Genomic DNA, 13993 nt, shown 5'->3' with positions numbered 1-13993 from the left:
TTTCACAATCTCTGATGCTCTAACCTTCTATGAACCTTTAATGTCTTAGCTTGAATCTGAAAAACTAACTTGCAGTGAAAACATTACGCCAAATTTCCAGTGAATTCAATTTTCCATTACAACCTCAGGCTTCCACAGGAGAGTTATTATTATTTCTTTTTACCACTGATCCCAACCTTCCCCATAAGTGATAAAATCACAGAATGTAAGCGTTGGAATTCAAGTACCTGGTTTCTTGATTCACCACATTCCTCAGTATTATTCCTACCTTTTCAGGGGAACTGCTCATTTCTTTTATTTATTTATTTATTTTTAGCAAGGCAATTGGGGTTAAGTGACTTGCCCAGGGTCACACAGCTAGTACAAGTGTCTGAGGCCAGATTTGAACTCAGGTACTCCTGACTCCAGGGCCGATGCTCTCTCCACTACGCCACCTAGCTGTCCCTGCTCATTTCTTTTAAATGTTTAACACTTTAAAAAAAAAAAAAGTCCAGGGGCAGCTAGGTGGCGCAGTGGAGAGAGCATCGGCCCTGGAGTCAGGAGGACCGGAGTTCAAATCCAGCTTCAGACACTTGACACTTACTAGCTGTGTGACCCTGGGCAAGTCACTTAACCCCAATTGCCTCACACACACACACACACACACACACACACACACACACACACACACACATACGCAAAGGTCCTCTTTACATTCCTCTCTTACCTTCAGAAGACTGTTCTGTTACTTATCTTTCCAAGTTATTTAGAAAAAGCAGGGTATTGTTCAGAATAGCAGGTAACGTTGGCCAAGAATAGTAGGTAACATGGGCCATGGTATCATGGCTGACATTTATGGAAATGGTCTGTGCACACATTCACCGCAGCCTTGATGAAAATGTGAGAAGGCCACAGGATGACTTTCACAGATTGCCTCCTACATAGGACAACATGTTTACAGGCACACACATGACAGGGGGATGGAGAGATAGAAGATCCTGCTGTGCTTATTAGTTATTGATTTTAAGACAGCTTTTGACTTGGAGCAGCTTTGAGACTTCCAACAAGCTTCCTCCCAGAGATAGTTCATAGTGATCTTACTATAACCCTACTACAGACTAACTGCAACTAACTTTGTTCAAAGTCCAGCAAAGTGTCAAGTGCCATTATCATAGAAGAGCCCTGGACTGGAATCAGAGTACTGGGTTCAAATCCTGACTCAACCACTCACTTAACCTTGAGCAAGTCACTGGGGTCCTGATGGGTATCTGTAAAATGAAAGAGTAAGATGAGGTGACTCCTCTGGTTATTCTAGCACTAAATCTATGCTCTTCTGTCCTGTGTAGAGTACACACAGAAAAAAAAGACTATTGATGGAAAGCTCAGCCAACATTTCTCTTCATAGACGGTATTTTCCTAGTTCTATTAAGCCTTGGAAAAATACAAAAATCTCCTAAGGGAAATCCACAGCAACGCAAAAGAAACTGACCTAAGCATTTGTACAGGAGGGAAACGGATGGAAAATTTCGAGACTGACTTACAGCTATGCAGGCGGCCCATGAAGCTAATCCATCTTTCTGTCCTGGACAATGAGCTGGGCCCAGAACAAGGGAGGAAGAGAAATGAGGCCTGGATGGCATTTGAGAACAAGAAGGTTGTTTTTTGTCCTCCAGGGCCTTGGGTGAGTCCATCCTCCATTAAGGATCTAGAGGAGAATATGGATTAAAATGGCACAAGATGAGATGGAATCATGGCCTGGACCACAGAATCCCAGAATCCCAGCATTGGAATGGACCTCAGGAGCCATCAAGTTCCCCCATGGCATACCCAGATCCCCCACCACAACACCTTTGGGAAACCTAGAACACCTAGAGCCAGGCCAATGTGTCATAACAGACAGGGCCGAGGCTTGATGACACATTGGCTCTAGGCAGGCTGGGACAGGAGGGGTCCTAGTATTTTAGACTGAGATCTGGAAGGGACTTAAGAGAGGATTTGACCATGGCTCCCTCAGTTTTGGATCCATTGAATGTGAGGTATAGATAGGACATTCAAGCAGAGATGTCTAGTGAGCAGTTGGAAATATGGGAACAACTCTCTGGGGAAAATTCAGTAGGTGGTGCAGTCAGATGGAGCATCACTTGGAATCAGGAAAACCTGAGTTCAAATCCAGTCTTAGACACTGACTGACTGTGTGACCTTGGGCAAATCACTTCTGTTTGGCTCAGTTTCCTTATCTGCAAAATGGGGATAATAATAGCACCTCCCTCCCAGAGTTGTTTTGAGTATGAAAGAAGATCATTGTAAAGAGCTTAGCACAGTGCCTGAGCTCTATGTAACTGTTAGTGATGGCGGTGATGATGTCTCCATAAGTCAGGGAGCCGTGGGGGGGGGGGGATTGTAAAGAGAAAAGAGGCCCAACAGAGAGTCTTGGGCATGCCCATAGGTGAAGGGTGGGGCTAGGATAAGGGACCCCCAAAAGAGATAAAAAAGGAGGGAGATTAACAATGGAAGTCAATGTGCTCAGTTTGTGTCCCATCCTGAAATTCTATGACATGTTTATGGAATGGGGGATGATGGATGGATAGATGGGTGGTGGGTGAATGGATGGTGGGTGGGTGAATGGATGGGTGGGAGGATGGGTTGATGAATGGGTGGCTGGCTGGTTGGACTGATGCGTGACTGGGTGGATGGGTGGATGGGTAAATGGATGGGTGAATAGATAAATGGGTAGATGGGTGGATGGGTGGGGGAATGAGTTGATGGATTGATGGGTGGCTCACTGGATGGACTGGATAGGTAGATGGATGGATGTTCACATTGTCCCTACTGTAACTTTTCTCTAAATGGAGCTCTGTCCCTTACTGTTTTCCCAATCACCCACACATCTCTGCCACAGCTGACAAACCTGTTTCAAGAAGACACTTTCATCTTGCTCAAGGACGAGGCTTGTGGGAGCCAAGGGCAGGGAGGACCTGCCTAGCTCTGGGTGGCATTTGCTGCAGCTTCCCCCTTAGCCACTTGAGGGAAATGCAGACCCAGCTAGCTAAGACACACCCTAGCAGCTGGGGGGTTGGGCTGGGGAGAGGTCAATGTCCCTCCCTTCCAGATAACTGGGCCACTTCCCCTGTGGATGACATGCCTTGGGGGCCCTTCATGATCCATTTTTTTTTTCTAATCTGGAAGCCTTCATGTTTGAGTACTGAATTTGGAGCCAGAGGATTTGGGTTCAAATACTCCCACTAACTCTGCCACTTACAATCCAGGTGATCTTGGGTCTGAAGCTCCCTGGGCCTTGTTTCCTATTGATCAAATGAGGAGGTTGGAAGAGCTGGCCTCGGAGGCTCCTTCCACCCAAAATCTGATAGTGGGAGGGGCAGTCTGGGACTTGGGAAGACTTTGTTTCAGGCCAGCCTCTGACAGGTGTGTGACCCTGGAAAAGTCCCTTAACCTCTCAGGGCCCAGGCACCTGCTTGAGTGACAGAGGACTTGCCATTTGTGTTGGTGAAGGGAGTTCCTAGACAGATGAAGTCCCAGGTGCAGGTTAACCAAAGGAAGAAAAGGCAGGGGTTCCCCTGACACATTTAGATGGTTTGCAGCATGTTTTACACAGACCGTCCCGTGTCTCACTCACAGTAGCCCTGACAGCTAAGTACGGCAGTCACAATTATCACCATTTTACAGATTAGAAATCTGAGTCCTCGGAGGGTGAGGGCAGCTAGTGTCTGAAGCAGGACCTGAACCCAGTTCTTTTCCAGTCCCAGTGCAGAACTCGGTCCTCTCTACCGTGTTGCAGAAGATGGCCAAGCAAAGTCCTCAATCCCTGAGGTTTTTTATTTAATAGGATTATAAGGATTTCCCGGTTAGTTTAGCTTTTGGGTCTTTCCAGTCGGCTTCTCCTCCTTGTTGGGTCTGAGGACTGATGCTGATGACTCTAAAGGAGAGACATACTACAAGAGGATGAGGAGCCCTGGGGGCCAGCCTGGCCTCTTCTGACAAAATGCCTCCCTCCGTTCTCTTTTTTAAAAAGATTTTTTGAGATTTTTCTGTCACCTACATTTCCCAGTGCCAGTCAGTCAATAAATAATGTCCTTGCTCTTCTTCCCAGAGAGCCATCTCCTAACAAAGGAGGGGGAAAGAGGGCAGAACAGTTTAATAAAATGAACGAATGCATCCAGAAAACCTGCCACTGTAGGCATGTGACACCCCCTACCCTTCATCCCCCATGGCCCCCAGAAAGGCTGAGATGCCCCCCGGTCAAACTTGAAGATGACCCAAATTGGGGGAAGAGAGCTAACCCTGCTTGACAAAGTTGGAATGGGAAAAGATCTGAACAGATCAGGAAATGGAGCTGAATCAAATACAATGAATTTAAAATATTCAAATCCCTGAAGTGGGCCAGAAAATCACGGCCCTCTTCTCTTTTAGAGATGTCCTCATCACAGACGAGCCTGGGAGCAGTGTGTCTGAAAGCGATCTGGGAGTTTTACAGGACTGAGAAATCTCTGGTCCAGCCGTCACATAACTTGTTCTGTGAAGCGTCCGTGGCGGGCGGTCCTCAGGCTGCCCATCTAGTTAGCTGGCTTCTGCTTCTTTGTAGGGCCAGGTCTCTGGAGGTATATGTGTCGTGGATTCTGGCAAAGCCACACCATGTTGGTGATTTCCCATCACCCCCTAGGGGAGACGATATCCATCTCCAACCCAAGCAGAGATTCTGCAACTCCCAAGGGGCCAAAGGAAAGCCGTGCCTGACATCCCCTTGGTGGGACCCAAATAGAAAAGGCAGGTGTGCCCCGGGGGCAGAATCTCCCAGAGGCCAGATCCCCATTTGGATCTTCTTGTCCCAGACTACATCCTGGTTTGGGAAGAAGGACCTCCCAAAAAGCAGCATAAAGCCTGGACAAAACACAAGGAGCACCAGAAGAAAGACGCTGAGCACCACATCTGGAGGCTGAATTTCTTGAGGCAGCTTCGATCTAGTGGACTTCACATGGAACAGGTGTGTGGTGCCCCCCCCTTCCCGGCTTATTGGCCCCCTCCCACACCCACTCCTTCCCCTGCTAAGGCTCCCTCAGATGGGCACCGAACATTAACCAGCATTTACCCAGGAGGGCCCACCCTGGTCCTACCCTGCACACATCCTCATCCCCTTCCCTGGACCACAGTCAGTCTCTTGATGGGTGTCCTTGCCTCTAATCTCTCCATGCCTCAACCCAGCCTTCCTAAACTTGTTAGAGATTCTTTTTTTCTTTTTTCTTTCTTTCTTTCTTTTTTTTTTTTTTTGCGGGGCAATGTGGATTAAATGACTTGCACAGGGTCACATAACTAGTAAGTGTCAAGTGTTTGAGGCAGATTTGAACTCAGGTCCTCCTGAATCCAGGGCTGGTGCTTTATCCACTGAGCCCCCTAGCTGCCCCCACCACTTGTTAAAGTAATATTCCTAAAATAGCTATCTCCCCGTCACCCACCTGCTCAATACTTTTCAGGGGCTCCCTGTTGCTCCCTAGGATAACATGCAGACTTTTTGAAAAATTCTTTCTTGTAAAATTTAATTTTTTTAATTAACAAAAATCAGTTTTCGCTGTCTTCCACATCTCCCCACTAATTTGAGAAGAAAAGGACAAATATGCAGTCAAGCAAAACTGATGGCTGTGTGGACCATGTCTGCAAACTTCTGAGGGGCAGCTAGGTGGCACAGTGGATAAAGCACCAGTTCTGGATTCAGGAGGACCTGAGTTCAAATCCAGCCTGAGACACTTGACACTAACTAGCTGTGTGACTCTGGGCAAGTCACTTAACTCTCATTGCCCCACCCAAAAATGAATGAATGAATAAATAAGTAAATGAATGAATGAAGAAATAAAATAAAACATGGGAGGTAGATAAATTATCTGCAATGAGGAAAACTTCTGCCTCCATCAGGCAGTGGCCAGTGGCCTGGTGGGCCTTCTGATGGTTGGTCCATGGCCATTGCATTAAGAGCACTTTGGTCTTTCCAAGCTGTTTGTCTTTAATGGTGGTGTTATTGTAGAAAGTGGATAACACACAAGTAAGTCTCTTCTTATTCTCCCAGGCCTGGTTTCAATCTCTCTTCACAGACTTTTCCCATCATTCCTTCCCCTTCACATGCTTCCAGCCACTGCGCCCTGTGCAGAAGGCTCCATCCCCCACCTCTGTGCCTTTGTACAAACTCACTCACATGCCTACACGTTGCTCCCTTCTCCCCTTTGCTCCTGGCACCCCCAGCTCCTTTTTAAGGCTCAACTTAACTGAGGTGTCCCTCCCAGAAGAGCCCTTTCCTCCCCCTCCAATTACTTTGGGGTATTTGAGCCCATACTCTTACTCACTTATGTGTAGCCTCCACCCCTAGCCCAGTGGAGTCTCACTGAGGACACCAGCAGTGTTTGACAGGAGGGATGGGGTAACTGGTACTTGTTGAGTTGACTTATTCATACCCTCATTCTCAGGCGCACACACACATACTCTGATTAAGGTTGGCCAATGGCCAAAGCCTTCACATCGACCCAACAAACAACTCGTAAAGTCAGGCTGCCTACAATCCTTAATCAGTAAATCACCCATTTACAACCCCTTGCTGCTGAGGGGCTTAGTGCCTGCCACCCAAGCCCCCAGGCACCCTTCCTCCGCAGCAAACTGAGCAATACCAGACGGTCACCTACTATGTGTAGGCACTGTGCTAGACACGGGCTACAAAGACAAAAATGCCTCCCTGCCTTCAGTTCCCTTTTGTTCTTTCCAGGGAGATGTCATGTGCATGTCAGGTACATGCCCACACACCTTTGTTTTTGTTTTTGTTTTTGTTTTTGTTTTTGTTTTTGTTTTTGTTTTTGTTTTTGTTTTTGCTGGGCAATGAGGGTTAAGTGACTTGCCCAAGGTCACACAGCTAGTAAGTGTCAAGTGTCTGAGACCAGATTTGAACTCAGGTCCTCCTGAATCCAGGGCCAGTGCTTTATTTACTGCGCCACCTAGCTGCTCCCCACACACGTTTGTACAAAAGAAACATAGTAAACACCAAGAGGATCCTGGCAGCTGAGAGAAGTGGTGAGGGCCTCCTGGTGGAGGTGGCCTTTGGGCTGAGCTTCAGAAGAAGTTGGCAGTTCTATGAAGTGGAGGTGATTGATGAGGGAGGGCACTGCAGGCTGCGGGGGGGGGGGGGGGGGGGGGGGGCCGGGGCAGCCTGTGCAAACGTGTAGAGATGGGACCTGGAGGGTCACGTACACCATTACCCAACACACTGATAGTCAACAACAAGAAAGCCAGTTTTTTATATATATAACCTATATCAGATTACCTGCTGTCTAGGGGAGGGGGGAGGGAGGGGAGGGAGGGAGAAAAATCTGAAATTGTAAAGCTTGTATAAACAAAGGTTGAGAACTATCTTTACATGTAATGGAAAAAAAATAAAATACTTTATTAATTTAAAAAAAAAGTAGTCCAAAAGACTTAAGTGCACTGATGCTGACTGAAGTGAGCAGAACCAGAACCACTGTACACAGTAACAACAACATTGCGTGATGATCAGCTGTGATAGACTTAGCTCATCTCAGCAATCCAATGATCCAAGACAATTTCAAAGGACTCATGATGGAAAATGTTCTCCACATCTGGAAAAAAAGAACTGTGGATTCTGAATGCAGATTGAACCATACACTTTCTACTTTTGTTTTTGTTTTTTTCTTTTTTGAGGTGTTTCCCTTTTGTTCTGATTCTTCCTTCACAACATGACATGCATAAAAATGTGAAAAAAAAAAAATTCAAACAAACTCACCTGCTCAAATCCCAGATCGGGGATATTGGAAACAGTTCTCTGTGATGAATCAAAAGTCTGGACCTCTCAATCCTGCTAGAGCAGACCTGAGGCAAAGTGACTCATTAGCCAGAAGTCTGTGCCCCCACCTCCCTCACTCCCTTCCACGATAGTCCTCAGGCTCCCTGACACTTCAGGCACCTGCTGCCCTCTCTTCTCTCCCCCCTTCCCAGAGCGGCTGATAGCAATCATCCACACTTTAGTATGAGCACCTTGCTTCTCCCAACACTTAACCTTATATCTGTTGTAGAATGAAAGACTTGGTCCCCTGGAACATCATTTTTTTTTTTTTTGGCGGGGCAATGGGGGTTAAGTGACTTGCCCAGGGTCACACAGCTAGTAAGTGTCAAGTGTCTGAGGCCAGATTTGAACTCAGGTACTCCTGAATCCAGGGCCGGTGCTTAATCCACTGCGCCATCTAGCTGCCCCCCTGGAACATCAATTTAAAGCTGCTCTGAGCCGGCAGATGAAACGAGGGCCCTTATTCTGCCCTCGGAATTGGGTAAAGGAGGCCCTCCAGAGGCCTGAAATGCTCCAAGGACCTTCCCTATGGGAAGCACCCCATGTACAGTAGAGGGGCTCATGTCCTTTCTGCTCCTTCTTCCAGCATGTGGTCAAGAGTGGAAAGAGATCCATTCACTACGTCCTGCTCAGTGCCCCCTGGCCTGTCCTCTGTTACTACGCTGAGGCTCTCAGGATGAAGATGCCGCTGCAGGTAAAGGTCTCCAACTGGGGGAGAGGGGCCTTCTCCAGTCCCCAAACGGAGAGTCTGCCTTCCCCATAGGCCAGAAAGCCCACAGAAAGCCCATTCTATACCTGTCATTGGGAGTCAGGGAGAAACCTGCATGGGTGACCAGAGCAGCTGGTGGAGTTACGATAGGGAGATAAGCACCACCCACATACCCTTGTGCACTTCCACCCACCCATCCATCCACCCACCCACCCATCCATCCATCCATCCACCCACCCACCCATCCATCCATCCATCCATCCATCCATCTATCCACCCACCCATCCATCCATCCATCCATCCATCCATCCATCCATCCATCCATCCATCCACCCACCCACCCATCCACCCATCCACCCATCCACCCATCCATCCATCCATCCATCCATCCATCCATCCATCCATCCATCCATCCATCCATCCATCCATCCATCCACCCACCCATCCATCCATCCATCCATCCATCCATCCATCCATCCATCCATCCACCCATCCATCCACCCACCCATCCATCCATCCATCCATCCACCCATCCACCCACCCACCCACCCATCCACCCATCCACCCATCCATCCATCCATCCATCCATCCATCCATCCATCCATCCATCCATCCATCCATCCATCCATCCATCCACCCACCCACCCATACATACATACATACATATATACATACATACATACATATGTCTCTCTATGCAGGAAAGCACTTCTCCATCTCTCCATGCAGGAGGGCTGAGGGTTGTTTTCCTGCTGTCCCCATTAAGGCCTTGCCCCATCAGCCCTCCCACTGGTCTGCCAAGCTGATGAGGAAGCTGGGCATACATAACCAGCTGTATGAGGAGGTTCCCGACATGCCTCAGGACTATTACACCTGCCTGTTCAAGGTGAACAAGTTATCCAGGTGAGACCTGGGGGCTTCTCCCGCCCCAGTACACATGTCCCACTCCCCCTCCAGACTTTGTAGCACCCTCCCCAGCATGTCCCATTGCCCGATTGCCCGATTGCCAGAGTTCAGAAAGGGGAGGGCCTCAGTGGAGGCCAATGCACACCTGAAGACAGTCCAGCCTCCCTCCTCCACTGACGGGGAGCTCCCTCCCTCTCTGCTCTGGGCTAGCCTCATGGTCAGGCAGCTTTTCACACCCAGATTGGCCTCTCTGTAACTCCCACCTGCTGTTCCTGCCCCTCTCCCCCAAGGCTGACTGAGCCTTGCAGACTGTCCTCGAGGCTGCTCCTGGCCAAACATCTCCCATGGGGTGGCATCATCTCCAGGCCCGTCAGTATCCCGGCTGCCCTCCCCGGCGTCCTCCAGCTTATCACCATCCTTTCTAAAACACAGTCCCCAAACCCAAGGCTGCAAACACGACTCGACTCTTTCTGCAGCCCCAAATCTCCCCGGCTTTCTCGGCCATCACATCACTGATGACTCAGCATGAGCTCATCGGCTGATTCACTCTGTCTCTGCTTGCAGGTTTCTGGGCAGCGACAATCCAAAGACTTTCTTTGCCAGCACCAAAAGGCACCAGATCGTGAGTGACCAATTCAGTCTCTTGTCCCCTGGGACAGAGACCCAGAAAGAGCCTGGGCATCTGGGCCTGCCTCAGGAATCCTTGCTCAGACTCTGAAGTTTGGCAGAGGGGACTGGGCCAGAAGTCAGGAGAGACTTGGGTTCAAATCCTTCCTTTGAGATGCACCAGCTGTGTGGTTGAGCCTCTTCCTAATGGGGTCAGAGTTCCCACTCCACTCCACCCCACCCCTGGGCTGTGGTGAGGACTGAAGGAGAAAGGGGGCTGGAAAGTGCTCTTTAAACCTCAACATGGGGGGGGTGCAGCTGGGTGGCACAGTGGATAAAGCCCTGGCCCTGGATTCAGGAGGAACTGAGTTCAAATCTGGCCTCAGACACTTGACACTAGCTGTGTGACCCTGGGCAAGTCACTTAACCCTCATTGCCCCACAAAAAAAAAAAAATTAAAAACAAAACAACCTCAACATGCTGTGTAAATGCCAGCCTCTGTTATTGGTCTGTGGCCCAAAATAGACACAGCCAAGCCTTTCTAGACTGGAAACTCCTTGAGGGCAGGGACTATCCAGTGCCTGACACACAATAAGCTCCAGCGGATGCTTGGAGAATTGAATTGAGACTGACAGCCCAGAGGATGGTAATTTTTTTTTTTTGGTGAGGCAATTGGGGTTAAGTGACTTGCCCAGGGTCACACAGCTAGTGTCAAGTGTCTGAGGTCAGATTTGAACTCAGGTCCTCCTGACTCCAGGGCTGGTGCTCTATCCACTGTGCCACCTAGCTGCCCCTAGAGGATGGTAAATTAACAGCTGGAGGGGCCTCCAGAGGCCATCTCGTCCAACCCCCTCATTTTACAGGGGAGGAAACTGAAGTCCAGAGAAGTTGGGATTATTTGCCCGAGATCACACAGCTGGTGTCAGAATTCGAACCCAGATCTCTGCCCTCTCCACCGTTCTCTCCTGCCTTCCTCTGGGTCAGTCCTTGGGGAATAGCAAAGTCACAACATCTGAATGAATTTTACAAGTCATTAATGCCCATCACGGATTCACTCCTCTCTCCCCTCCATATGTGAATAGAAGGCTCTGCCTCCCTACACCAGCTATCAGGAGAGCCAGGTCTCATTGTGACGTCTGAGCCATAGATGCGCCTGTAGCTGTCACAGTTGCCAGCAAGGTCTGAGCCAAAACTTTCTGGAAGGTGTTTCCATCCGGCATGTCTGCACAGAAATGGAGGAGCAGGATAGGGCCCGGGCGGGGGTGTCGGGGACTGGGGTGCCGATGCCTCCCTCACCCTGCTTTCATCCCCCAGCTCTATGAGATCCTGGAGAAGACGATGTTTGGCCATGAAAGGAGGGGCCTGTTTGGGATTGAGCAGCTGCTGTCTGAGAAGGTCTTTGAGGCCGCGTTTCCTCCACATGATGTGAGTCACACCCTTTCCAGTCCTGGCTACATGTCTGTGGGTAAATGAATGGATGAGTGAATGAGTGAGTGAGTGAGTGAGTAAGTGGATGGATGGATGGAGGGAGGGATGGATGGATGGATGTTTGGATGGATGGATGGAAGGATGGATGGATGGATGGAAGGATGGATGTTTGGATGGGTGGGTGGATGGATGGAAGGATGGATGTTTGGATGGATGGATGTTTGGATGGATGGATGGATGGATGGATGGATGGATGGATGGATGGATGTTTGGATGGATGGATGTTTGGATGGATGGATGGATGGATGGATGGATGTTTGGATGGGTGGGTGGATGGATGGAAGGATGGATGGATGGATGGATGGATGGATGGATGGATAAGTGAGTGAGTGAGTGAACTGACATAAGTGGATGAGTGAGAAAGAATTCACTATTTCTTATATCCAAAGCACTGAACTCTTCTATGGGAGCATAAGGACAAAGAGAGACAGCCCCTCCTCCCAAGCACCTAACATTCTAATAGAAAAACACAACACATCAAATGAAAAGTGTTGGCCAAGGGTTAGTGGCCAAGGGATAGTGAGTGAATGAATGATTGAACATCAGATATTAGGCGTTGGAGACAACAAAGACAAACGTGATGCCTTCCCCTTTCTGGCATCCTTCTAATGTTTTGTACCTGCTTAGTTACTGACATGTTGTTCCCCCTTTAGACTTGAGCTCCTTGAGGCAGGGCCTGTGTTATTGCCGTTCTTTCTTCGGATCCCTAGTGCTGAGCACAGAGCCTGGCACATGGCAAGCACTTCATAAATGCTTGCTACACACAGCTAGGGCAGCTAGGTGGTGCAATGGATAGAGCACTGGCCCTGAAGTCAGGAGGACCCAAGTGTGTGACTGTGTGACCCTGGGCAAGTCACTTCACCCCAATTGCCTCAAACATCGGGGGCCATCTTCAGCCGTCCTAAGGTATATCTTGCCCCTGGACCCAGATGGCTCTGGGAGAGAGGGAAGTTGTCGACCCTGCCCAGCCCTCCCTCCCTCACTTCAATCCAATTCACTGGTAGTCACGACATCCCCTCCAGCTGTAATGGTCCTCTTCAAGAACAAACAACAACAACAATAAATGCTTACTACACACAGTAAGCACTTCATAAATGCTTCCTTTGCTTGACTGCTGACAGTGCCTGCTCTCAGGGATCTTGCATTCCAATAAGTGGAGACAACACCTATGGGAGAGAGGTAGCCTGGGAGGGTGCTTTGGCCTGGGATATCATGTGGCCAGTGAGTGGAGCTAGAGGACAGTTGGTTGGCATGCCTTTTTCAGAAGTTATGCCACTATTGAATGGATTCCTGTGTCCAGAGCAATGGGTGGACATTAGGAGGGAGTAGAGGTGGGGTTCTAGGTCATAAGTTTCATCAAGGTGGGAAAGAAAGTGGTAGATCCTTGAGAGTGTTTCCTGGGGGCAGGGAGGTGGTTCTGCCCCACAGCTGTGTGTTAGGGCTAGGACTTGAACCCAGAGCCTCTAGATCAGCTACAACACTGCTTCTCATCATTGACACTGATGTTATTATTGGCTCCCAAGTCACTGGGGCGTGGAAGGAGGAGCATGAATGCCTAATGTCATTAACTGGGATCATGAAGGTGTATACTCTGCCAGAAAACATCTGTGAGATTATATATGAAGGGGCAGGGGGTGGCATGAAATCCCTGCTGGCCTCAAACAAATAATTTAATCTCAACTCAATAAATACTTGTTAAAGACCTACTGTGTGCAAGGCACTAGGCACCAGGTATGCAAAGATAAAAGGAAAAGGGGAAAGGGAGGTTAAAGTAACCTAGAGCTTCCCATAGTGTTTCTTGTGGTTTTGACTGGGTAGTGGTCACTAAAATAGTTACCAAGATGAACAGGCAGCTAGGGGGCAGTGCACAGCTCACTGGACCCGGAGTCAAACACAGGCTCAGACACCTACTAACTCTGTGGTGCTGATCACTGGACCCATTTGCTCAGTGTCCTTCTATGTAAAATGGCAATAATAACAGAACTTGACAGGGTTTTGTGAGAGAACAGAATGTCAAGTGCTTGGCAAACCTTAAAGTAATATAGAAACACTCAAGTTCTTCTACTAATGTATTAGCTTAGCACAGTGCCAGGAACATTGCAAGTGCTCCATAAATGTTGATTGCCCGATGGATGTGCAAATCTCATGCCCCTTCTGTCCCTCGTAGACAATTCTAAGGGATAATCAGTCATAGGAGCCTAGATGAAGAGGTGGGAGGGAACTAAAGACTATCTGAGATACCCTTTCATTTTACAAATGAGGAAACTGAGGCACAAAGGAGGCAGCTTCCCCCATTCCAGGCCCCTGGGACCTCGGAGGAGAGCTATCTCACTGAGACCAGGCTGGAGGTAGGGCCGGGCCATCCCCAGCTGTCTTTAAAGCAATGCAGTTCTGTTCCGGGCAAGAATTCTAGCTCGTGGCCAGGGCGGGAGGCGTGGGGCAAGTCACATTTTGTA

General features: G+C 48.9%; 1 protein-coding gene across 1 annotated transcript in view; it reads left to right on the top strand.

Moving 5' to 3' along the window:
• Window positions 1-13993, top strand: part of ANO7 (anoctamin 7) — a 78067-nt gene that overhangs the window by 22714 nt on the left and 41360 nt on the right. The window contains exons 3-7 of the mRNA XM_043993310.1: window positions 4827-4978; window positions 8415-8522; window positions 9304-9440; window positions 10008-10065; window positions 11364-11474. Coding sequence (XP_043849245.1) covers window positions 4827-4978; window positions 8415-8522; window positions 9304-9440; window positions 10008-10065; window positions 11364-11474 — 566 coding nt within the window. The remainder of the gene's footprint in view (window positions 1-4826; window positions 4979-8414; window positions 8523-9303; window positions 9441-10007; window positions 10066-11363; window positions 11475-13993) is intronic.

This window comes from Dromiciops gliroides, chromosome 3 (genome assembly GCF_019393635.1).
Source record: "Dromiciops gliroides isolate mDroGli1 chromosome 3, mDroGli1.pri, whole genome shotgun sequence".
Lineage (NCBI taxonomy): Eukaryota > Metazoa > Chordata > Mammalia > Microbiotheria > Microbiotheriidae > Dromiciops > Dromiciops gliroides.
The sequence above is the reverse complement of the archived record's forward strand: the minus strand, read 5'-3'. Positions and strand labels throughout refer to the sequence as shown.